Source organism: Trematomus bernacchii, unplaced genomic scaffold, assembly GCF_902827165.1.
Source record: "Trematomus bernacchii unplaced genomic scaffold, fTreBer1.1, whole genome shotgun sequence".
NCBI classification, from domain to species: domain Eukaryota; kingdom Metazoa; phylum Chordata; class Actinopteri; order Perciformes; family Nototheniidae; genus Trematomus; species Trematomus bernacchii.
The window spans coordinates 52,182-78,025 of NW_022987402.1; the positions used below are offsets into that span (position 1 = coordinate 52,182).

General features: G+C 41.9%; 1 protein-coding gene across 1 annotated transcript in view; it reads left to right on the forward strand.

The window, feature by feature from the left end:
- Positions 1-21,570, forward strand: part of rerg (RAS-like, estrogen-regulated, growth inhibitor) — a 59,578-nt gene extending 38,008 nt beyond the window's left edge. Inside the window, exons 3-5 of the mRNA XM_034135651.1 lie at positions 3,312-3,368; positions 18,101-18,174; positions 20,285-21,570. Of these exons, the coding sequence (XP_033991542.1) occupies positions 3,312-3,368; positions 18,101-18,174; positions 20,285-20,695 (542 nt within the window). The 3' untranslated portion in view covers positions 20,696-21,570. The remainder of the gene's footprint in view (positions 1-3,311; positions 3,369-18,100; positions 18,175-20,284) is intronic.
- Positions 21,571-25,844: the final 4,274 nt, after the last annotated feature.

The window sequence follows — 25,844 nt, forward strand, 5'->3', positions numbered from 1 at the left end:
GTATTTCCATTAAACTTTATTTTTAGAAATGTACAAAATGAACATAAATATACATATATACACGGTATATCATCCATTCCTCCTCCTCGCATCTTGCCTGCGCACAGTCGGTGCGGTGCCTTTTAGCACCCTCAGTAGTAGTAGAATCCCTTCCCCGTCATGGATTGTCCGCCAGGATCTGGCTGGACGAAATCAAATGCAAATCACAAAATATTAGAGAAACTTAGTTGTTTTAGATTCGTTAGTAGTAGTTGTGTAATGAACAGCTTGCCTGCTAATATGCTAACCTAGCTTTGTTTACCTTGGTAGCTAACACGATATGAACGTTAGCTTGGAGGAAAGGCAACTATAATGCAGTGTAATAAAACTACTATGAACAAAAGCTAGTGGTTCATATTAGGCTAGCAATAACGTGTTTATAATTGCAATCGTATACGGGTATTCTGCTACGTTCGGTCATACAATGTAACTTGCATGAATACATTGTTTTGCGCTAGCATACAGCTAGCCTCGTTAGCTACATGCAGTATATGTACGGTCACAATGTACGGTAAATCACAGTACAGTATACTGTATGAGTATTCCGTGTGTGTGACTGCAGACATTCTCCTGCCATGACAAACATGTAAGGCCATCTGCTGACATTGTAGTTGATATATTTAAACGCTAGCAACGTAGCATCACAAAAATGTTTTTCTGACCAAAACTAGCTCTAGCTCCGTGTGTTAGGTCGCTACGCCAGCTATAATGTAATTACGTTTCGCGACTGACCGGCAAATCACCCGGAGTATACTGTCAATAGGTATTTTGTGTGTGAATGCAGACATTCTCCTGCTATGAGATACATGTATGCAAGGCCATCTGCTGATATTAGAGTTGATTTATGGAAACTCTAGCAACTTAGTTAGCACAGTTAGCACTGTGTCAATGGCTTAGCAGTCCAACACAGTTTACACATTTAAACAGTCTTGTTTGATAAATACACAAATAACAATGCAAACTTACAGGTTGTATACCCAGATCTTCCCCTGCTCCAAACGGTCCAAACAAGCTGTGCATATCCGGCCTCAAACTGGGCAATGTTTTGGAAGCTTTCGTCTGTGAAATGCCGGTTCTTCGAACCTCTGGAGGAGGAACACGCCGCTGCTGGTGTGGCCATAGCTCTTCGGGATTGGTCCATTTCGTTCCGGGTACCGCATGACATCAGGCGGTACCCGGAACTAAATGGAAGACTCAAATGGGCAGTGACGTATCTCCAACGAGGCGTTTTGGGGAGGTATTTTCTGTGTTAGAGTTTTACTCGCTACAGGGTGTACTTTGAGGGTTTTGACTCTGCACACCGTTTACATGCATAAAAACCTTCATAACACACAAGGGGACGGGTAATAACCGGAAAAGCATGACATGGGAGCTTTAAGGGAGAGTCTGCTGAATGTTTTTTAAACTTTCAGATATTTAATACATGTTTTTGGCTGAAATGTTCAATCTTTACAGTTTTTTGTTTCAAAATAAAGGGAAAGTTACCTTAAACTACAGCGTAACACAGGAAATGTCCTCACTTTTAAATATTTTCCTCCAAATGTTTGCTGAAATATTCTATGAAATTCTGTTCATGATGACCCTTTAAAATCTGAAGTTATGTATTATCTCATTCCAAACAAAATTGAAAAGTTGGCAGCCCTACATAGTGTTTCTCCTAAATAAAATAAAAATCCTTGTAACTAAAGAGGCCCTATTATGCTTTTCCCAAATGTTCCCTTCCCTGTAGTATGTTCTATAATGTAGGTTTTAGTGCATGTAAATGCTCTTCAAAGGTTAAAATACCCATGTTCCCTTCAGAGGGAGTTTTTCTCCCACACACTCCCCCCCCCTGCCTGAAACTCTGCCATTGGACACTTTGTTTACCTTGTAACATATTGACATCACTATGTAACACTCACACTCATTGGCTAGCGCTCAAACACATTGTACCGATCAGTGCAGACTGGGCTCTGGTTTCAGACAGAGGGTGAAAAGAGGTGCTGCAGCACAGGCAGTATGAGAAAAATAAAGAGCTTTTTGAACATTAAAGCATGGAGACATGTCAGTAGAGACACTACATACTGATATACACCTGAAATTAGCAGAGTATGTCCTCTTTAACATTTAGCCTAGCCTATATCAATTAATTGATGCATTTAGTATGTTTGCCTTTGTCCATATTAGAGTCTCAGTGGTATCATGCCTACCCAATAACCCAACTAAAGAAAGAGAAGCTATAGTTTTCTGAAAACCTGTAACAGAATGAGGCACACCTCCTGTTGTGACTGCCTGGGGGGTGGGGGGCAGGGGATCAGGGTACTCTATCAGATTACACTGTAGTGCTCTGTTGTGAAGTACCAGAGGATGGTGATGGAAAACAAGCAGCAGAGGAGCACAGAGGTTTGTGTGGTCCTGTTGTTACGACCAATCAAATGGCTTCTGGATGAAAAGTGATGCTGGGAAAGATCTGTATCACAAAGCCACATGTTGATTACCAAATACATGTTTTTATGCACTTTACAGACTTGTTTACAGGTACTTTACTCAGACAGCACTTTATCGGTTTTGGCTGTATCTGTATGGCCTTCTGATCTTATCTGAGTGAAGAACATCTCTGTGTGCAGACTACATGTTGATGGTAGGAGAGTGAGCTTTATGCAGTCTTTGAGAGTGAGTCACTGGCCTGCTGCGGCATGTTGTTCTGCTTTTGTAATGAAGGCTGATGCTGTAAAGAGCAGCATTTGTTCCCCATGTAAGAGAAGCAGCTCATTAAGAGAGACGATGTTGGATGCTGAAGGCATTTGAACTCCGCCTGAATGATCTGGAACTGTTCAAATGAGTATTAGCATTTAGATGAGACGTGTGTTAAAGTGGTTTGGCTCTTGTGGGCTCTTGTGGCCTCTTAGTGGTCATCCACAGCTGATTAACTATTGAAGTAGACATGTTGTCAGTGGATATGGATATTAGGAACACAGCCTGATATGATCTGCACTGTTATTCACTGAGCAGCACATCAAGTTTCATTTCATTTTGTATTTGTTCCGTTCATGGTATGCAAATCTTAAAGTATAATAATCGTTAACAAAACATGTCTCTATAAACACACCATTGACCGAAAAGGAGCAGGAAGAAGACAAAAAATCTTATATTACCTGCCCCTTTGTTGAATTATCATAGAGGTAAATCCACACTTGAGGCAACATATACAGTAAACATGCTGGAGAGCACTCAGACTAACATACTAAGTTTTATGGAACTGTTTTCAACATGTTTTTTTTTTTTTTCTGCAGCTTTGGTGGTGAGATTTCTGACCAGACGCTTCATCTGGGAGTACGACCCGACCCTCGGTAAGACAACAACATATCTGGTTCTATAACTATTCTAACCCGTGTTAAGGTGAACTTAATGCATGCTCATGATTTTTAACTAGAACACTTTAGAGCTAGCCTAGCTGTTTGTCTTGCTTCTAGCATTTATGATGAGTTTAGCTAACCACCTGCAAGTCGTAGCTTAATATTTAGCATTCAGATTTGAGACTGATATTAATCTCATTCATTACTTAACAAGAGAGCTAAGGATCCTTTCACAAATATGAATGTATATTTACAGATATACAACTACTTATTATAAATGTGTTTGCTATACTAAGGTTGAAAACAAAGGAACAGAACCACAACTAAGAAATAAATACAAATATAAGAAATGAAGTCATTTAGGCAGTGAATTCAATTCATTTAGGTTATTACAACAGCACAACTCGGTCGATGCACTCAGGTTTGACTCAGAGTAGGTTTCCCTCACCAGAGCAATAAATCAGGCTCTTCTACACATAATATGCAGATTGAGCCACTTCCCTGCCCTGAGAGAGACACAACATCTCCTCTGAAAGGTGCTTTTCATTTCCTGGCTTCACTCCGCAGGGCAGAGCTCACATGTTGCTCTCTTTAACATCATCTCTTTTTTTACTGAGGTGCAGCATCTCAGCAGAGTACAATTACCTCACACAGGAGCATTTCCTCTCTTTTTTATCAATCAACGATTCATGTAATGACAGGATAATCCCAATCTCACCGCCACTTTGTGGCACATCACATCATATGGCCGGCAGGTGCTTTGAGAGGGGACAAAATAGGAACACTCATCTCAACAATGACTTGTTTTGTTCGGCACAGATGGAAATTCAGGGCATCCACCTGTTATCAGAAATAAAGATCCATTTTAGAGCACAACAATAAGGCCCAAAGAGCTTTTTGTATTGGTACTGGGTGCACTAGCTTTATACAACATATACTGTGTTAACATAAATTGGTACATGGTTTCGTGGTTTTAAAAAAAAAGGCAGAAAAGAGCGAGAACATGCCTCTATTGCCCCTTTCACACCGGCGCTTTTCCAGCTCCGGCTCGGAGCTGGAGCTGGAAAAGCGCCGGTTTTTCCTGTTCACACTGCAGCGGCACCGCAGCGGCGCCGCCTCTTAGCTCCGGAATGCGGTTCACTTCCAGCTCCAAAAAATTGTCGGTCTAGAGGCAAGAGCTTCGGAGCTAGAGGCGGCGTCGCTTACGTCTCTCTTACGTCGAGGCGTGCAGGAAACTAAACCCACCTCCCCTGAACATGGGTCGACTGAAGAGTCTCGTCATACCTGCCTACAAGCAGTAGCGCTGAGCAAAGTGACTAGAAGGCAACCACACACTTATAAAAAAAACACACTTTATAAAGTCAGGCAACACTAACCAGGCTTTGTGTGATTCTGTTTATTTGTACCTTACTTTGACCATCCGTTCGCTGTTATTGATCATTGTGGAGAGCAGGCAGACGTTTTGTTTGTTATTATAGCAGCTATCGGATGGAATCAATACATGGGCTGCACAGGTTGTCATGTCCGACTATCACAAGTAGAATCATAATGAAAAATACGCCGGTAAAAAGTGCCTGTAGAAAACGGCTTAGCAAGTAATCAGTTTAGCTTCGGTTGCTATGCTAACATCACCCATGTTATACCAGAGAAACTTTCATAACAGCGTTGTGATGCCAAACAGTGTCAATTCAGACTGACACACATTCACTTAAGGGGAACTGGGGATATGTATCAGCTGCTTGTGTGACAGTCAGACAGTGAATACTTTAGAGCCGTGTGAGCTAACCCGGAGCTAACGGGAGAATAAACTCCCGTGGAAGAGCAGCCAGCACTGCAGCGGTCGGTAAATGCCGCTGAAACACATTAATAAACAATGAACCACGGCACTCTGGAGAAAAGTATAAGGTCGGAGAAGTCGTTATTTAATTTAATCTGGCTTCGTATGATTAAAAGCAACACGATCATCGACCCGACGCAGTCCCCCCCCCGTTGCTGTTGTTGTTGTGAGCTCCGTTGGGGAGAAAATCAGCGATGTAAACGGTGACGTCATGACGCAGCAACGGCAGCTCTGGGCGGTGTGAACAGAGCGGGAGCTGAAAAGGGAAACCGGAGCTGAACCAGAAAAGCTCTAGCTAGGAGCTAGAAAGGGAAAAGCGCTGGTGTGAAAGCCGCATATGATTACCACGAGAGATGCCGTCACAAACGAGAAAGCACAGCATGAGGTGCATTATGGGAATAAAAGCAGAGCTGGATAGTGTCTGAGACCAATCAGACTGCCGACTGAAATTACCCATCAAGTGGTCGACACATTATTAAATCCCTATTATGGTCACATCAAACAGCTGGGGCGTATGCAGGCAGAGCTTAGAATGTGGGCTCCATTCAAAATGCCTTCGAGTGTTTACAGCTCACCATTCGTCCCCATTTCTCATCTATCATTAGCAAGCTCAGATGTGCTTTTCTTTTTTTGAGGAATTACTCGTGTTCCTGTTGGAAAATTGATTTGTTTCAGTGCAGGGGCGTGCCATCAAGTGTTTTTGTTTTCGTAGAGTTTCCTCTAAAGCGGGGACCATGCTAGATTTAGCTGATAAGCACTCTTTCATCTTCACTTTGCACACAAACGCCCGTTTCCTGCTCCAGCATGTCCTGGGTCTGCCCAAGCAACGGCCCCCTCAACACCCCAAAGCACATCTACTGGCTAACAAAATGCCAAGTTCCTCCCCCAGGTAGACTGCTGAGCCCCAAGAAACGTTCATTTAAAATGTAATACACAATTTGGAAATATAGCAGGAATTCAAATGGGGAGCAAGGACGAACAGTGGAAATATCTTTGTTGTGAGAAATTAAACACAAACTGTTGCTGAGTCCTTGAACCTGATCCTGTCCATTCCGGATGAGCATCAGATAAAAGCCTAATGCACAAAGGCAAAATAAACTGCAAAAGGTTTTAAAAAGGAGGTCAGGAGCATACTTGCCAACCCTCCCGATTTTCGCGGGAGACTCCCGATTTCATTGCCCTCTCCCGGTTTCCTCCCGGGGTCATATTTCTCCCGCATTTCTCCCGATTTCTGACAAAATCAGATTTACTCAGGACTGTTTCCACTCTGACTTTAATACAGCTACACTATTGTTTGGTTTCCATGGTAGCGCGTCTCTTTAGTAGCGCGCGCAACTGAAAGTCTGAGAGGGTGAGGAAGATAGTCACAGTAAACAGAACAAGAATCGACAACTCTACCCTCTGCTCTCTCCTTTCCTGTATAGTACAGGTCCAGCCCACACATATGCACAGGGTGCGTACGGGTGCTGGAAATCCTTGAAAATGCTTGAAATTGTACGAGGTGTTTTCAAGGTTTGAAAAGTGCTTGAATTTTGGGAATGGTGCTTGAATTTGGGATAAAGTGCTTGAAATTGTAAATGCTTTACTTCGCTTTTTAGATTAAAAGAAAATAAAGAAGTCGGAGCGCGCTTAATTGCTTCGTTTTACATAAAACAGCTCCGCTCCGGCCTTCCCGCGCAATGCGCGTGACCGGCAAGTGTTTTTGTTACGTGTGTGACCTGGGCATTCTGATGAGAGTGATAGATGACAGTATGCCAGGAGGTTGCCGTTTCAACGAGCGTTGGCTAGCAGAAGACAAATACAAGCCATGGCTAAGACGAGGGTCAAGCGAAGCCCAAGAGTAGCCTCCTGCAAAGTGTGCAACAATAACGATGCGAGAGTCTGCGCTGACGAGCCACACACCACACGAAAGGTACGCTGTAGTAGAACATTTTAGATTAGGCTATCGTTGCATGTAAAATACATGACACTTTTCTCTGTGCGCGGCAAAACAAGCTCGCCAAAATGGCTTCACCAGTCTGGCAGTATTTTAAGTGTCCGAAAATGACAATAAAATAGCGGTATGCAACGTGTGTGTGAAGCAGAAATCCTGCAGCTCCACCCGCTGTGACGGACCGGTGAGCGGAGCAGAACACACATTAAGAGTTAGACCTAACACACTTAGCTATTTGATCTACCTCTGGAACAAGCTAAACTAGTTATAAATATATTTATTCTTCACTGTCGGGTCGCTCATTACTGGATCAGTGAGCTGCAGGAGATACTGACGGGCTGTCAGGAGAGAGAGAGGGGGGGAGAGAGGAAAAGAGAGCGATATCGGTATCGGCCGATACTGATTCCGGCGATCGGCTCCAAAATTGGCGATCGGAGCATCCCTAATAATTGTATATGATATGTTTTATAATGATTGATCATGAAAGTGTTATCAAAGCTGGTAAAGTTGCAGCTAGTCTGAATGACTTTGTATACTGCAGGGTAGCTTGTGAATTTACTCCAGGTGGAACTAAAGTCTGATTTAACACTTGATTATATTTCACATCATTCATCCACATCTGTAAAGTAACTAAAGGTATTAAATACATGTAGTGGAGTCAAAGTACACCATTTACCTCTGACTTGTGTTTACTGCCAACCTAAAAGTACCTCAAAAATAGTAATCAATAATATATTGAAAAGTTATTTGGCTGATTGTTTTATATTGGCTCAGCCAGGTTATATGGGATGCCCAGTCTACGTACAGATGGGTCACACATTTTGAAATATTAAACTTAGTTTTCTTTTCTAACATTTTTAATTTTTCATCCTCATGTAGAATGCTATTATGAAACACACATTTGGTTGTTTATAGCATGAAGAACATCTGATTTAATGTGAGGTAGGGAAATAATCATTTGAGTATAAGTATGTGTATATAAATATGTAATTTACAACAGCTGTAAGATGCTTGAAAAGCTTGAAAATGCACCTTGAAAATGCTTGAAAAGTGCTTGAATTTGACTTTGGAAAAGGTGTAAGAACCCTGTATGCTCCATCAAGGATGGTGCTACAGGCCGCAAGGCAGTGCACTTACAACTACAATAAGCATGTTAATGTTAATCCAATACAGCTCCGGCGATCCACAAGCTCATGTTGAAGACATGATGAAGACTCAGGCTTATGTTGAAGACATGATGAAGACTCAGGCTCATGGTGAAGACATGATGAAGACTCAGGCTCATGTTGAAGACATGATGAAGACTCAGGCTCATGGTGAAGACTCAGGCTCATGATGAAGACTCAGACTCATGGTGAAGACATGATGAAGACTCAGACTCATGATGAAGACGTGATGAAGACTCAGGCTCATGGTGAAGACATGATGAAGACTCAGACTCATGATGAAGACATGATGAAGACTCAGGCTCATGGTGAAGACATGATGAAGACTCAGGCTCATCATGAAGACTCAGGCTCATGGTGAAGACATGATGAAGATTCAGGCTCATGGTGAAGACATGATGAAGACTCAGGCTCATGATGAAGACATGATGAAGACTCAGGCTCATGATGAAGACTCAGGCTCATGGTGAAGACTCAGACTCATGATGAAGACATGATGAAGACTCAGGCTCATGGTGAAGACATAATGAAGACTCAGGCTCATGGTGAAGACATGATGAAGACTCAGGCCCAGGCTTATATTTAGAAAATTATACTGGTTTGGGTTAGAATGTGTGAAGTAGCATTTTGTTAAGTATATTTATTTAAGAGCAAACTGATTTTAAGGCTATATCAACAAACTGGATTCTGTTTTCCAGTTTTGACACCTCTTTCTACCTCCTGCACAAACAGGCCTACGTGTCCTAGACCTTTATGGCGCATTTCCACTACAGCGCGGAGCGCGGTTTAAGTGTTGCGTTTTTGGTTGCGTAGTACCGGCTAGCGGGTACTATTTCACAGTTTTTCTGGCCCCATAAAATCGATGTTCTTAGCGGGCCAACAACCAGGCTGAGTCTGGCTGAGTATGCTAAACTAGAGAGAGAGAATCGCTGGCAAGGGGGCTACAACTACAACAAAATGAACATATTTGACCGGGATTTAATTGTAATACACGTTTCAAAATGATGCCGAAGTAACAACATACTGATACCGGTTAGTAAAAACCATGAATTAATGCTTTGACAAGTCTGCAGACAGACGGCAGGCGAAAAACCTTTTAAAATGCGTGTTTTCTAAATGGAGATCGGCTAAGCTAACGCAGTATATGCTCCGACCGTCCACACTCACAACAACGGCCTATACAGACATAAATAAACCAGCGACTGTACTCGCCATGACACAGACAGTCTGTGGTTTGTACTTGTTTAACTTTTGTCTAGTTTCTGAACAGATATGAGGAGCTGTGAGCTCTGAGGGCTAACAGCTAACGGCTGATGTTGTTTTTCTGTGGTTCGCATTGAAGATGACGTCACGGCTCCGCCTACACTGCGTTACTATAGTTACTGCCCCAGCTACTAAACTGTAATGGAAACGCAGCATAAAGTGAGCCAGTCCTAACAAGGCCTAACAAGGCCTAACTATACCGTACTAAGCCGAGCGAGGCCCTGCAATGGAAATGCGCCATTAGAGGGGATAGTGGGGGGTCAGTGCAGTTAGCAACAGACTCACAGAGGGAGGGGGGGGGGGGGGGGGGGGTGGACAGATGACCTGTGCAGCTGACAGACTGATGACTCCTGAGACCGGCTGTCCCTCGGGTCATTGTGAGAGTCTCTCCTCCTCACAGATGCTCCTCGTGCTGCCTGCAGCCAAACAGCTATAAATTGCTTCTCGTTTTCCGCCTCTGGCTCCCTGTGACATTTCTCTCACGTCACAGGACGCAGTCTGTCCCCCAGAGAGGGGAGAGCACCTGGGACACAGCGGGTCGGACGTGCAGAGACTCAAGTTGCTGTTTATAGCTCTTCACTGAGAGCCTGAACATCTGTGTGACAGGTTCCTCTGTATCACTGTTTGTGGTTTTTGAGTCAGAAAAGGAAAAAGGTAATTGAAGCTTTTAATTCATTAAAGGTCTCCTATCATGCAAAATTCACTTTTTTCACGTCTTTTATATACATAAATATGTATCCCCGGTGTGTCAGGGAACTCACAAAGTGTCACAAAACCCTCTCTTTTTTCCTCCGTACCCACGTCTCGGGGTACAACGGAGCTGATCCAGATTTGCGTCCGATATGACGTAATATCGGAAATGTGGGCTGGCTTTAGACTGACAGCCCTATCAGAAACGTCGCTATCAGAAACATTGCGCAACGTGGAAGTAATATGGTCTGTGTTTACATTAGCAAACATCGCTAACACTCAGAGCTAACCTGTACTGGAGGGAGTATGTGTAAAAAGCAGGATATAAAAGGAACTCACCTTGTGGTAAACCCGCAAGAGAAAAAGCATTTGAGCTCCATACTGTTTCAGAAATAATCCTTGATGATATGGCCTTTTCATCACATTTAGCGCTTTCACACCGGAGTACTTTTCCCCCCGAACTAGGCCGATAGGGGGGCGGAGATTTGGTTTCACACCAAAAAGGACACTAACAATTTCTGATTGGCTGGGCGAATTGCAAACCACGCCCCGTAAAAAGTTTTGTGAAGCCGCCATTTTATTTGCTCGCATTAGCCCAGCGCACCAACGGAGAGAGACTAACTTATGGCAACACAAAAGAAAACATGGGAGCGGTGGAGCGGTGGAGTGATGAGGAGGTGTCGGCGCTTCTGGCGATTTACTCGGAAGACGCGACCCAGCAGCTTCTACGGAAGCCAGTCCCCTCATGTCTGAGGAAGATTAACAGACGCCTAATGCACAGCGGGTGGCAGTATATGCTGTGAAGTTGTTTGCGGCCTGCCAGTAAACCCAAAGCAGAAGAAGAAGTGACGTCAGCGGCTTCATTTGCCTAATCCTCTCTCTGGGATTTATTCCGGTGAGAACGCGATCTACTAAGACAGTTCGAGGGGCTAAAGAGTTCGGGGAGAACAAGTACCGGGACAAGTACCCGGCTAAGTAACTTGGTGTGAAAGCGGCTATTAGCATTTAGTGAGTATCTCAGTAGAATTCTGAGCAGGCATAAGCTCATTCCTCTTCCTTTTTTTTTAAAGCTACAGACCCAGAATCAGCACTTTTCTAACAGGGCTGAAATAGAGGGGTATGAAGCATGGTTAGAATGGGTGATCTGTTTGGTAGTTTGAGCAAAAGACTTCATAAACATGTTTTTTTAATATTTGTATACCTATAATATATTATTAATATCTATTTAATCATGATATATATGTGTCTAGTTCATTGTAAAATAATTAGATTAGAAAAAAGCATATTTTACTATACCCTGCTATACAGTGAATAGTGAGTTGATAGAGCTTTATATGCAGTTCAATAATTTGAAAGGAGAATGAAAATTATATATATTACTTCCTTTTGACATATCATGTACGTGTACCCTGCATTGGGGGAGGGTCTATACTCAGGCAACATGAACACTCCCTGTGCTACTTTGTAAGAGTAATGCTGCTTTCACACCGGACGCGATGCGATGTTTGGGGGCGGCGCGATTACATGTAAAGTCAATGCAGAGACGCGGACAGACGCGAATTCACTCCGGCGGCGAGTATGAAGCGGTGGACGCGGCGCGAATCACGCGATTGAGCCGATTGAAGGGGGCCGCGTCAAATGCGAGAGTTCCATTTTTTCAACTCGAGCGTCAAATTCACGTGACGCGTTCTCGCGAAAGCCAATCAGCGTTGGGATTCCCTCTGACGTCCTGCTGTTGATCAGTTGTAAAGATGGAAGAGATGATCGTTGTGGCTGTGAGTGGGTTCCCGGAGATATACGATACACTTCCACAGAAGGTACAAAGCAGCAATAGTTGTTCCTCCATAGTCAAGGACAGAAATAACCAAAACGATCTTCCATGGAAGTGTAAACAACCTCAACTGTCCGTCAACGGCGCGGCGCGTCAACGGTTTGTCTGTTTTGAATGACGCGATAAAACAAACTGCAAGCCGCGGTGAAACTTGAGCGATTGGAGCCATGCGAATATTCGCATTGCGTCCGGTGTGAACGCAGCATACAGTAATAGTGCGTTCACACCGGACGCGATGCGATGTTTGGGGGCGGCGCAATTACATGTAAAGTCAATGCAGAGACGCGGACAGACGGGGACAGACGCTCCGACGGCGAGCATGAAGCGGTGGGACGCGGCGCGAATCATGCGATTGAGGCGATTGAACGGTGCCGCGTCAAACGCGAGAGTTCAACTCGAGCGTCCAAATTCACGTGACGCGTTCTCACGGAAGCCAATCAGCGGTGAGGATCTCAGCCTGCCGTCACTGACGTTCAACCAGAAAACATCAGCCGTTAGCTGTTAGCAGTTAGCACACATAGCTCACAGCTCCTCATATCTGTTCAGAAACTCGACAAAAGTTAAACAAGTACAAACCACAGACTGTCTGTGTCATGGCGAATACAGTCGCTGCTTTATTTATGTCTGTAGGCCGTTGTTATGTGTGTGGAATGAGCATATACAACGTTAGCTTAGCCTGGTTCGACCCGATCTTCATTCAGAAAACAAGCATTTTAAAAGGTTTTTTCGCCTGCCGTCTTGTCTGCAGACTTGTCAAGCATTAATTCATGGTTTTTTACTAACCGGTATCAGTATGTCGTTACTTCGGCATCATTTGAAACGTGATTACAAATTAATCACGGTAAAAATATGTTCATTTTGTTGTAGTTGTAGCTCCCGAGCCAGCGCGTCTTGTTTGAATGATGCGAGTAAACACAGCTGGCAGCCGCGGTGAAACTCCAGCGTTTAGAGCGATGCGATAGGAGCAGGGGGTTAAATTGGGATTGATATGTGGGGGGGCTCTGTGTGGAAGGGGGGGGGGGAGGGGGGTGTCGAAGATCTCATGATTTCACCTTAAGGGCTATACTGTATATGAGGCCCTAAAGCAACTGCTCCATTATCTGTATCAAATGCAAACATTGATGCCACCAAATGACACAATACAAATAGAAATGACTTAATTTAAATGAATTTACATCTTAAATTATTTATGTACACACACAAATGTTTACAAATATCCAACCTTCAAATTGCTTTTTTTAAATCATAATTGCTCTGCACACTTGCTAGCAAACATTTTTGATGAAATCTCAGTTATAGGGCTGCGAGATTATGGCCAAAAGTATGCTGTACATTTCACTGTAAACTATTGAATCATCACCAAAAGTCGATGTTATTATGACCGATCAGAACTCAGCTTTATGCACACACACACATACATTTAGCTTGGTTTAGGAAACGGGCTCCGTGTTACAGGACGGGTCACGTGGTTTCGCTGCGTCCGGGCGGGGGGGCTGCGGGCTGCAACTCCTGATCGGAGCAGAGACACACGCTCACTAAGCCAAAAAACGATATCCGGTCACAGAGATCTGCTATTTGAAAGTGAAGTCAACACATATTGACACTAAATATAGTCTATATTAAGAACGAAAAAAGTTTTAAACATATAGTTTTTTGTATATGACAAATTTGCGAGGGTGATGATGTCAGAGCATCGTCCTATGTGCCGGGGCTTAGCCCCGGACAGCCCCGGCCCAATTTAACCCCTGGATAGGAGCGATTAGAGCGAAGCAAATATTCGCATCGCGTCCGGTGTGAACGCACCATAAGGAAGTAGAAGTGGTATTAGTAGTTAAGTAGTAAGTAGTTAATTTTCATGGCATTTGGGAGCAGAAACAAGCAGAGTGATGCCTGAAAAACCATGACCAACAGTCGTTTTAGTTGCGCAGCCATGTCATTAATGAAATCACATGCTCAGCGACTCTCGGTGTGCATTTAGCACTAACCTGGTTTATTAATAATGGCAGAATCAGAATACCTTCATTCGTCCAACAGAGGGGAAATGTACATTGTTACAGCAAGTAAAGAGCCAATGATAGCTGAATGTTAATGAGGAAGCATGCATCAAATATTAAAGATAAAAGTTAAAGTTACACAATTTACAAAATACACATCCAGTACCACTGACAGTATTTAAAAATAAAATAAGTTTAGCATTTATAAAGTTGTGAGATAGCAGTCAGGTGATAGTATTAAAGGTGGAAGTATATATTACACAGATACTACAAATTCATTACAGAAGTTAAATACTAACTAAGGGACAGCAGCCAGTAATAAATACAATATTTATAAAGCAATACGTATATATATATTGCACATAAGTAGTATTGCATAACAGTGCTAACAGGTGCTATAGTCTTTGTTGTTAAATGTGTGTGGGGGTCCACCAGGGGCCGTGATGGTTTTAGAGCCTGACTGCTCATCATACAATATGTTTTGTTTTAAAAATAAATCACAAGTTAAAAGTTGAAATCGATGGCAGCAACAAATTGTTATTCTCCTAAAGCAAACGCGGAAGATTGGTGATTTCTTTTGACAATATTGATTTCTAGACTTACCAAGCTTTCTAATATTCTCTCTTCACAAAAAAGCCATGCATGGGGAAATAGCAGGGCAGGACAGGAGTCACTAGCTGAAAGAAATTGTACGCCCAGTTTGAGGAAATCAAATGCTCTGAGAGAGTGCCGACTTAAGCCCTGGCTTCAGACGCAGCAAAGTCCATCAGAACCTCGATTTATAGGGGGCTTTCAGGGGCTTGTGCGCTGTGCGGGAGATGTTTACACAGATGGGATTTTTACAAGGGGGCAATTTAGGCAGATAACGCTTCTGCTGTTCGAGGTGGAATGAGAGGTCACAGCCACAGTTCACACCTGTGTTCCTGTGCCAGCAATAAGAAGCTTTTATCCTGCGGGTTAAAGCTGCTGTAGGTGAAGCTCAGGTCGCTCAGGTCAGAGCAGGGGTGCGCTTTCATCCAGCAACCAGAAAGTCCAACAAATAAAATACCTTTTGGGATTTTGATAACCTTCTGACCTCCATTAGATTTGTCCATGGTGGCCTTATCCAACATATGTCTGAGGGAATGCTTTCAAGCCAGATGCATTTGGTCTGGATGTACCATGCTAGGCAGCAGAACTTACCAGAAGCAAAGGACCTGCAGGCAGCACTGAAGGGAAAGGATTGTTATAATATCTGTTAGGGATGTCCCGATCACCTTTTTTTGCTCCCGATCCGATTCCGATCATTTGATTTTGACAATCTGCCGATACCGATTTTTCCCGATCAGATCTTTATGTAATGCATTAAGAGAAAAAAAAGGTAACAGATAACGGCTGGTCATCCAACGCAATGAATTCAGCTATCTTGGCTGTTATTTTTTGGGCCTTTTCACTGTTCTGGGGCAGTTTCTCTTTCCTTTTAAAAGTCTCTGAAAGTGTTGGTTGTTTCAGTGCCGTTGTTGTTGGTGTTTGTTTCTCAGGTGGCGTATTAGATTGGTCGTGTTGAACGTAGCTCTGTTCTTTGCACCACGCGGATCCTCCGCTTTGCAAACATTGCATCTGGCTGTTACACTGCCTTCGCTTTCAATTTTATAATACTTCCAAACTCCTGACATTTTCTCTGTCCCGACTCCCGAGTCACCAGCTGAACGTAGCCTCTTGTTAGCTTACTGCTACTATTAGACACTGCGCCCTGCCCACTCTGTTGCCAGATTTGAGAGAAATAAGCAGCCAGGTCTATGAAAACAAGCCCAAAAGAAGCAACACATACATGATGTTGTGTAATTTTAAACCAAAACTAAGGGCCTCAGGATGACTTTAAGACGTGAACATGGTCATTTTTGTTTGTAACATTAAATAAAATAATAAAATATTTTATAAAAAAAATAAAAATAAATCCCGATCCCCGATTTTTTTTCCCCGATTCCGATCTTTTGAAAATCACGTGATCAGCTCCGATCCCCGATCACGTGATCGGATCGGGACATCTCTAATATCTGTGACCTGGGGCCTCATTTATAAATGGTGCGTACGCTCAAAAGATGGCATATGCCAGTTTCTAAGCAATGTTTGCGATTTATAAAAAACAAACTTGACGGGAAAATGTGCGGTCCTCCACGCAAACTCTGACCCAATGCGTACGCACTACGCACACAAACGGGAGAGACGAGAAACTGCGACACCGTTGGCAGAAGGAAGAATGGAGAGAAATATGTGAAAATAATACCATAAATATAATGTTATCTCTCATGTATCATATATGAAGAATTCATTCGCAAAAATGGATTGAAGCCAATCTTAAAATGATTAAACAAACGCCTGTTTGAGACTCCTCAGTGCACGCAAAAACCTAACTTGGAGAAATAAATATATATGGATATGTTATTGAAAACCACCTCGAATATGTTGACTTAATGTTATGACATGTATTCTATGCAGAAGGACAGAATTACCTCTAAACTGAGGCCGTTTTGCTTTTCTATAGGTTGTATAGATACGAGCATGGTTTTATATACTATCATGTTTAATCATGTTTTATGCCGTTTGCTAAGACTTGATAAGTCGCTCATAAAACACAGGAGGTATGGAAACTAAGAACACCATATATTTGATAGATTTGGCAGCTGATATTACACAACACATTTGTTTTATTTCATTTAAGTGGTGGATAGAGTTGCTGCGGGGGGGTTGAGACGCACAGGCTGCAGTGGAGACGCTGCGCACAGCTGATCGACAGCTGGAACACATACCACCAAATAAAAAATAAAAACATGAATTGACTCCACAGTGATCCCCCCGATACTTTCTTACAGTTTCTCATCATGGGGGGGGTCTCCTGTCCCCGGCACAAACACACTGACACACTGCCTGAAGAAGGTAATGTGTATTTTGTCATAAACTTTTTTCGGACCACTTATTTAGGTGACGATCCGACCTTCAATCTGACACGGTGTGAAATGTCTTTTTTAGCTGTTCTGTCGTCATTTCCTGCGATCTTCTTCATGCAGTCAGTCAAAATGAATATTAATACGGGCGTTTCTTTGACTATTTATAGGCAAATATGGGCGTTACGTGAAGCCTGCAAAAGCTGCACTGCATTTCGAGTTGATTGTGATTTATAAAGGGAAACCTTTAGGACGTGCGTGCAGCACGTCCTACGCCGGTACGCAGTGTTTTATAAATCGGAAAATGTCTGTGCGTATTTATTTGCTTTGTCCTACGTAAGCAACCTTCCCACGTGAATCCTACGCAAGGCTTTATAAATGAGGCCCCAGGAGGGGCTGGGCTGTGTATGAACTGTGGATGAACTGTCAACCACTGCCTGACACATTTTCCTTCACAGAGATGGAAAACAACATGAGGTCAAGGAATATGTGAAGGAAAATTCATAAGGACTTAAGAAAAGAAAACGTTGGTGCTGAGAGAATCCCACTGAACACACAAGGCTGAGGACGTTTTGTTTTGAAGCAACTTTATTCATATGCATAGAAAATGAATACAATGACAAAATAAATGCTTCACAAATCATGAAATGTTGTTCTACATGTTGCTGCAAGGCATTGTTGGACATGTCCTTTCCTTTTTTTTAAGTATGTTCCAGTGTATCCTTTGCTAAAGGAGATAAGAAAGGGAGCAGTGGAGCACCTTTCTTTAGCATTTATAGAATTCCACCAGCTGTTCTCATTATTCCAACTGAGAGCCTCACTAAAGACTAATTGAACACATCCTAGGAAACTGCAGCAAGGTACCCAATCAACACCTTTCATCCGTTGTGTATATATGTGATTAGATGTGGATTTAAACGCTGCATTCATCCAGGCAGAAGACATTCATGCTTGCATTGGAGGATTAAACCACCACTTCAGTACTGATGACTTCTCACACCTCCAGAAGTCTGCATTTGGTACTATCACTAAATGATGATTTAGATTGTTTTTGATCACTAATTGCTATTTACTTTTGTGTCTTTCAGAATCAACATATCGTCACCAAGCCAACATTGACGATGAGGTTGTTGCCATGGAGATCCTGGACACTGCCGGGCAGGTGAGACACATGGTCCCTGTGTCCCTGATCTGATTCTGTGTTAAACATCTATATTTGAGGAGTGGACAGAAAACATATTCCATAGAGTTAGGGGTGTTGCTAGAGATACATTTGAAAAAAACAAATGGCAACAAATTGATGAAGCCAAGTCCTTGGTATGAGTTAAACTGCTGATTCAACTCAATGATTTGCTAAGATCCCTCTTCCTGGTGAACGCCTAGTTAATAATTGCATTCTGTTGAATATTCAAAGTTAAATCTGATTCAAACTTTTCATTTGTTTTATCCGATGTGACATTTACACTTTTTGTAAAAGGCAGTTTTTTGAGTGATAGTAGGAGTGTTTATGAGACTGAATGCCATTTCCTGGCAGAGGCAGTGTGGTTCATGAGGGAGAGCTTGTGTAAGTCCTCGGGCTGAAGATAAATATGCTGCAGTGCTGCGTAGGTGTTCTGCTGTCGGCTGATTTCCCCGGTGACACTTCAGCCAAGTCATCTCTCTCTCATTATATTGTAGTCTATTTTCAGCTGGCATCAAACAGAGGTTTGAATTTTTCGGCCCCTCTTGACTCTCGTTGTTTTAAAGCATGCTGCTAACTATCTTGATTTGTGGAGGTGGAGTCTTCATAAATTGGAAAAAAAAGCTTCTCCATAAAAAAAACGACTTTATACATGTGAACATGGCCTACATATGGCAAGACTGAATGTGTAATGTAAAATACAAACAGACATGGATGAATCAGAATCAGCACTGCTTTATTGACCCTCCGAAGGAAAATGGGTCAGAGTTATCCCATTCTAAAATAGAAATATTCCATTCAAATAATGTTGTAAAGATATTTGAATTATACTACAACGAAAAATAACTGGAAATATTTAAAAAGATAATATAATAAATAAATAAATGAATACAAATATATAACAACAGGGCACTTAAAATAATGCTGAAAAGTGGGAGTAATAATGAATGCAATAATAAATACATACAAATATTAGTTGAAATGCACAGTATGAATACATGAATAAATGCAGTATCAATGCTAGATTAAACCAAAGGATTGCACAGTGAACTTACTGCACAACATAATGTAACTATTAGGTCAGTATTGCAGAGTTGAAGGTATAAATAAATGATGTAGAGCTGCTGAAAGAGGGGAAATAAGTGTTGAAGATTCTGAGGGAGGGGTTAAAGAGTTTTTAATGGTCACAGGCAGGGATGACTTCCTGTGGTGCTGAATAAATAAAACGTTGTGGTTTCAAAGACACAGACAGAAGTCCCAAGCGAGAAATAGTCTGGAACTTTACCACTAGTAACCGTTTTGACGTGAACTTTAGTTGACTGCTTTAAAAAAAAAAGAGCCAGGTTAGCATTTCCCCCATTCCCCCAAGCTAACTACATTAGCATATTACTTATCATTAGACCTGGAGAAACATTGGCATCCACTGTCGGGCATCTGATAAATGCAAGTCCAATATTCTCTTTGCTGTAAGATCTGATTTGGTCTCCACCAAGTTAATACGGGTTTGATTATTGCATTGTAGCGGAAATATGACTGATGATTATAAATACAGATTCAGTAGTGACTATATAAACAATCCCTGAAACTCCCCAAATAATTGATAACCTTCTTATCAATGTTGGCATAAAAAGTAGATTTCAGGATGTGTTCAAATACTAATGCACTGTATATTAACTTCTTTAATAGCAAACCGTTTTTTTATCGTCTGAAAACATATCAAAAGTGAAATATTAAAAGCTTTTAGCCTTGCTGACAATATAACTGGTCCAACACAATGCATTGTGGTTTTAAAGACACATACAGTATTCCCAACCAAGAAATAGTCTGGCACATACCAACTTGTAATAGATTCAACATAAGATTTTGTAAGTTTGGAGCAGACGTTACTGCTATTAAAAAGAGCCAGGTTAGCTTTTCCGTCTGTTTCAAGTATTTATGCTAAGCTAAGCTAACTGGCAGCTGGCTGTAGCTTCATATTTAGCATACAGAAATGATCTCATTCTCTGTAAGTGAGTTTACTCAAATATTGAACCGATTCAGCATTATTGTTACACTTTGAGTTTGTGACCAGAGTTTCTGTCTTCTATCTCAGGAGGACATCCAGCAGAAGGAGAGTCACATGCGTTGGGGTGACGGATTTGTCATTGTGTATGACATCACAGACCGCGGGAGCTTTGAGGAGGTGGCTCCGCTGCGAAGTCTCCTAGAGGAGGTGAAGAGGCCCAAAAACGTGCCTCTGGTCCTGGTGGGCAACAAGTCGGACCTGGACCACGCCCGGCAGGTGGGCACCGAGGAGGGCGAGCGTCTGGCTGCTGAAATGGCGTGCGCCTTCTACGAATGTTCAGCGTGTGCCAACGAGGGGGGCACCGTGGCCGAGGCCTTCCATGAGCTGTGTCGCGAAGTGAGGCGCCGCAAGGCCGTGCAGGGCAAGGCCCGCCGCCGCAGCTCCACCACACACGTCAAACAGGCCATCAACAAGATGCTGACCAAGATCAGCAGCTAAGGGAGAGTGGTGACATGAGAAATGTACATTTATCTCCTGTAAATGTTTCTAGAAATGCTTGGCTCTGGAATGGACAAAAGTGACGGAATTAAAGTGCAATGTGTTATTTTTCTCTGATCCTTTTTCAATTAAAATGTTCCAAGTGCAATATCTCTCCCCACTGGAAGATGTAAAGCACTCACTCTGATCTTAGAAGTATCATGGAGTTTCATAAGGAACCATACATATCATGAGGTTCTTAATTTTTCTGAAAGTGATGCATGAAAGACGTATTTTCTGGCATGCCAAGGACCCAAGGATTTATTGATGTTGAAAGAGAAAATTGTTGGTTTCCTCTCTGTATCTTGTCTGTAGGGGGTATTGTGATGTGCGCAGCAACTAACTGTGTGTAACCGTTCTGTAAGCAGTGATCAAAGCAAAATTAAATCGAAGAACTACTTCAATATAAAAGTACACAACCCTTGACAATCCCAGGGTTGTCAATGTCCTTCAAAACAGAGCGTGTAACAAAGTCCCATCCTTCCTGCTGACATGATGTTCTGCAGTGTGCTCTGTTGTCCTCTACACGTGGACCCAAGAGTTTTTCCTGAAGGAACCAAAGCACAGGTCCACCACACGTCAGGGTTTTCTAAGTGAAGCTGTCCTGTCAATCCAGCATGTCACATTCCAGGGATTCTCTGTAAATGAAAAAGTGTAGACTACAGTAGGTATAAATTATATATTGCCTTAAGCAATGCTGTGTCCTACAGAACCCAAAGGCATCTACAGTAAGCTACTGTAACTGTTGAGATGTAATGTTTTCTTCTTCATGTGAGTGACCTGTATGATCAAACAACCAGTTGTGCACTTGTAATTAAAAACTGAGATATAACTACCAGGTGTCCTTTTCATGAGTTTTTATGATCCATGTATATGTCATCACTGGTTGATGTTCCACAGACGTGATGGTGGGCTCAGCTACATCTAATGACCAGTGTGATGGATACGCCTTCAGCCACACCATCAAACATGTCCTATTTACATAGAGTTAAATGTCAGTTATATCCAGGCCCTGAAACTCATCAAGGCTTACCTTGCTTTCTAAAAGGGAGGTTGTTGGACAAGACACTTCACCCCAAATTGTGGGGATTGCCCACAGTATTTAATGTACTGTATGTCAGTCGCTTTGGATAAAAGCGGCTAACAAGTGACATGTAATGTAAAACATATGTAGATATTTATTGCCAGTTTTTATGTTTCAAAATGTAAGTGCACAAACAAAACATCAACATTTATTTTTGTTTAGCTGTAATACAGACACAATGCAGACGTTAACTATTGGCGTTTTAATGGATAATGAAACAAGTCTATTCTATTTGTTAATTAACATTGAACAGCCCTTAAGTACTTAACTGAACCTGAACTTCACTATTTTGTTCACACTACACATGTACAAAGTTTTCTTAACTTATCTCCAAAACGTTGTGCTTCATCAGATCTTAAAAGTCCATTCACCCATCCTCGAATGCTCATGCGGAGTCGCGGAGGAAGCAGCTCCAGCAGAGGGTCCCAAACTTCCCGGGGCCACAGCTCTGACAGTGCCAGTGTGGAGATATAATCCCTCCAGCTGGTCCTGGGTCTGCCCCTCGGTCTGCTCCCTGCTAAACGGGCCTGGGACAACTCCCTAGGGAGGCAGCTAAAGTGCACCTCAAATATATTACAGAATAAAATATTAAAAGGAAAATAATGAACCAGGTAAAACTATTTAGCTATCAAACATATTCATATTACTCATATTATAAGTGACTGTTGGCTAGGCTAACTGTAGCCGATGGAATTCTGTTATGTAAGGTAAATAGTTAGAAGACAAGAATCAGTGTTAGATCAAGCTTGACATTGCTTAAAAGTCTATTTTAAAGGAGCAGAGTAAAAAACCTGAATTGGACAACACTCTACTTGAAATAAATGAATAAGAAATGAATATCTTGGTTGCAAGTTATTCCCTGTACATGTTTCTTTGTCTCTAACCCACACAGAAAACTCAGAGCACTGACAATACTGGGTGGGTTCTTGGTGCTATACTTCAGCCAACTGTCTCAGAATTCTGGGCAACATGGATTTCAAAATAATACTCTTTTAAATGTTGAATTTGTATTGCCTTAAGGCCAGAAATGAAAACCTATGATTCTCTTCCTTCCCCATATAGTAGCCAATAAAATGTAAACCACTTTTGTCATAGCACTGTATTAAAAAAGGAAATCTCCCACTAAATACACCCTGAGACTGCAAATAGACTGCTGACTCAGGGAGAGGACACAAAAACAAAAACGGCTTTCTTCAGTTTGAAACCGAAAGGAGTGGCCCAGCTATCTGGCAGATAATTACAAGAGGCGAAAAGCCCATAATAACCCGGGAAACAGCCACAGTGCTCCTCCTCCTCCTGACCTAGAAGACTGTAAAGGACACGGCCAGGTTTTCCCATCACTAAGATATAAACTGTCTTTTAGTTCCAAACAGCAGGGAAAGTCATTAAGATGAAGTCATTTATGGGTGTAATGAGCAGATGAAAGTCTTGCTGTGTGATACGCAGCACTGAGATGAGTGATGTGGAGCTCAGCAGGGGGAGGCAGCTCGCTCTCATTACCCTCCAGCTGCTTCAACGCTGCTGGAGTTCAGACCTCTGTTAAACCTGCCCGTTCTAAGAAAATATAAAAGCCAGCTTTTTTTGTCGTTGACACTAACAGTGTTATAAATGCCTCCCCTCACTCTCATCTTTTATAATGTTATCTGACTTCCACTTTTTTGTAGCATTGTGCTCAGCTCGAGGAAAATATTCAGCAGAACTGAAAATAACTCACTGTGGTGATGCTGCTCACATCTCTGGAGGAACACCAGCGTCTCCAGAGCGAAAATAATTCCCATATCCTTGCAGAGACTGATATCCCCATATGTCCTGTTTAGATGCTACCATGGGGGAAATTAGATCTACAGTGATTTTGGCACATACATAAATAACCATGGGAGCTTTTTAACTGACAGATAAAAACACAGCAGAAGATCATTTATTGTGGACAAGTCAATCCTAGAAAGTCAATACAAATGATTCTGGATGTTCTAATGGGGTGCCCATTACGTCGATCGCGATCGACCGGTCGATCGCAAAGGTAGTGTGGGTAGATCGCATGGCATTGACCTTTTTTTTTTTTTTAAAGAAATCTTTTTTTTTTTTTTTTTTAAAGTTAGCCTATCATCCATCCTTACTATGGCATTTGCCACTTGATTGACGTACAGGTAAGCCAGTCTGAGTTATATTGTGCCGTACAGGTTCATGCAGTTATGAGGGGGCCTCACCTCCTCATCTGAAGCGCAAATGCGGCGCACTATTATGCGCTTATGCGGCGCAATTAGTGTAAGCGTGCCACAGTTTATCTGCCGTTTACTCCACTAGCACCCCCCCCCCCCCCCCCCCCCCCCCCCCCCCCCCTCACGCTCGCGACACAGATTGGGCAGGGGCGGACCTGTAGGTAGATCTTTTGGGCTTGGTCATTTTAAAAGTAGCTCCCAAGCTGAAAAAGTGTGGGCACCACTGAACGTATTTGGTATATCAAAACAAGGACATTCTTATGAAATGTTCCAATATAAATCAGAGCAGAACAGCAGAAAGGCAGCAGGAGTTTCCTAGCAGAGGAAATGAAAGTGGTGCGGAGAGGGGCAGCGTTCCTCTGTAAACACTCCGACCCTCCCAGACTCTCCTCTCCAGACCCTCTCTCACACACATCACATTCTTCCTCCTGAGTGGCTGGAGACACACTGACACGCTGTTTGAGTTGAGCTTGGGGAGATTATTTAGTGCTATAGTACATCCGCTTTAGGAGAGGAAAATACCTCAAGTGATTCATTCTGTCTCTTTTAAATGTCATCACATTCCTACAAAGTGTTTGCATTTCACCAGACTGTTACAATGATTGTCCTGTTTAAAGTGGTAGACAATCTAAAAGACATTTGAAATGAAAGTATAAAAGCACATTCATCCACCTATACTGTAAAATCTTTTAATTTAAAAGCTTTGTTAGATTTTGGGAAGCAACCTTTTTTGTTTTCTTAATGGGCGACTGCATAATGAAAAAAAAACATTACCCCAAAAAAATGTCAACAAAAGGTTTCTAAACAGTTTTGTGTAGAATTAGGTGTCCTCAATAACATACTAAAAGTCTAGCAAAATCTGTCCACTAGAAATGTATAATTTTCAAGATAAAATATATATATTTTTTTTAAATGCCCTAATTTCTTCATAATATATCGTGGACAAGTCATTGGTGTGTCTAAATGTATGTTTATAGGGCCTAGAAATCCATTGGACTTGTCCGAATAGCAATAATAGGATTACATAACTGTGAAATCCAATATTTTGGATGTGTGACTCTATTAAAACCCTCTCAAGGCCCCCCCTTTAAAAGTAAACTAAGTTACATAATATTTAATAAATACCCTTTATTTTTCAAGCTTCATGCTATCCTCAAAAACAGTTCAACACAAAAATACTAATTGTCACCATTTTCAAAAATTCTGAAAGTGTTGTTAGAGAATATTGGCAGTTGATAGTATTGCTTTCATTATCGAATAGATGTGGAAAGCTCTGTGAATTAAATGTGGCTCAAACTAAATGTATCTTTGATTATACACACTTCCTCCACAGGAAGAGAATAAGAATGTATAGGAAATGAATATAAATAAAGAGCCAGCATGCAGCTGGCTTAGCTTAAAGTATTTATGCTAAGCTAACCATACCTTAGCTATAGATACATTTCTGACATGAGAGTGATATTTGTTGAACACATATCTAATTATAAGATAAGATAAGGTAAAATCACACTCTGAATAAGAATATTTCCAAGCCTAAGGTCCTCATGTCTTGTTTGCAACATGCTAAAAGTGTTAGCCTGGAAGTTAGCAACAAGTTTGGCTCCAGATTAGATGGCTAGTTGCTAAAGGCTACGTAGATAAATTGGCTGAGAATAAAGGGCAGACTGAGCTGAAGGCAGCTATCGTGGATTATTTTAGGATTGGTGCTTGGAATGAAATGTGTGTAAATTCCGTCATAGATGTTTATAAACAAAACAAATTATTTATTTAATATCTAAACATTTTCTTACATTTTTTATTAACATTA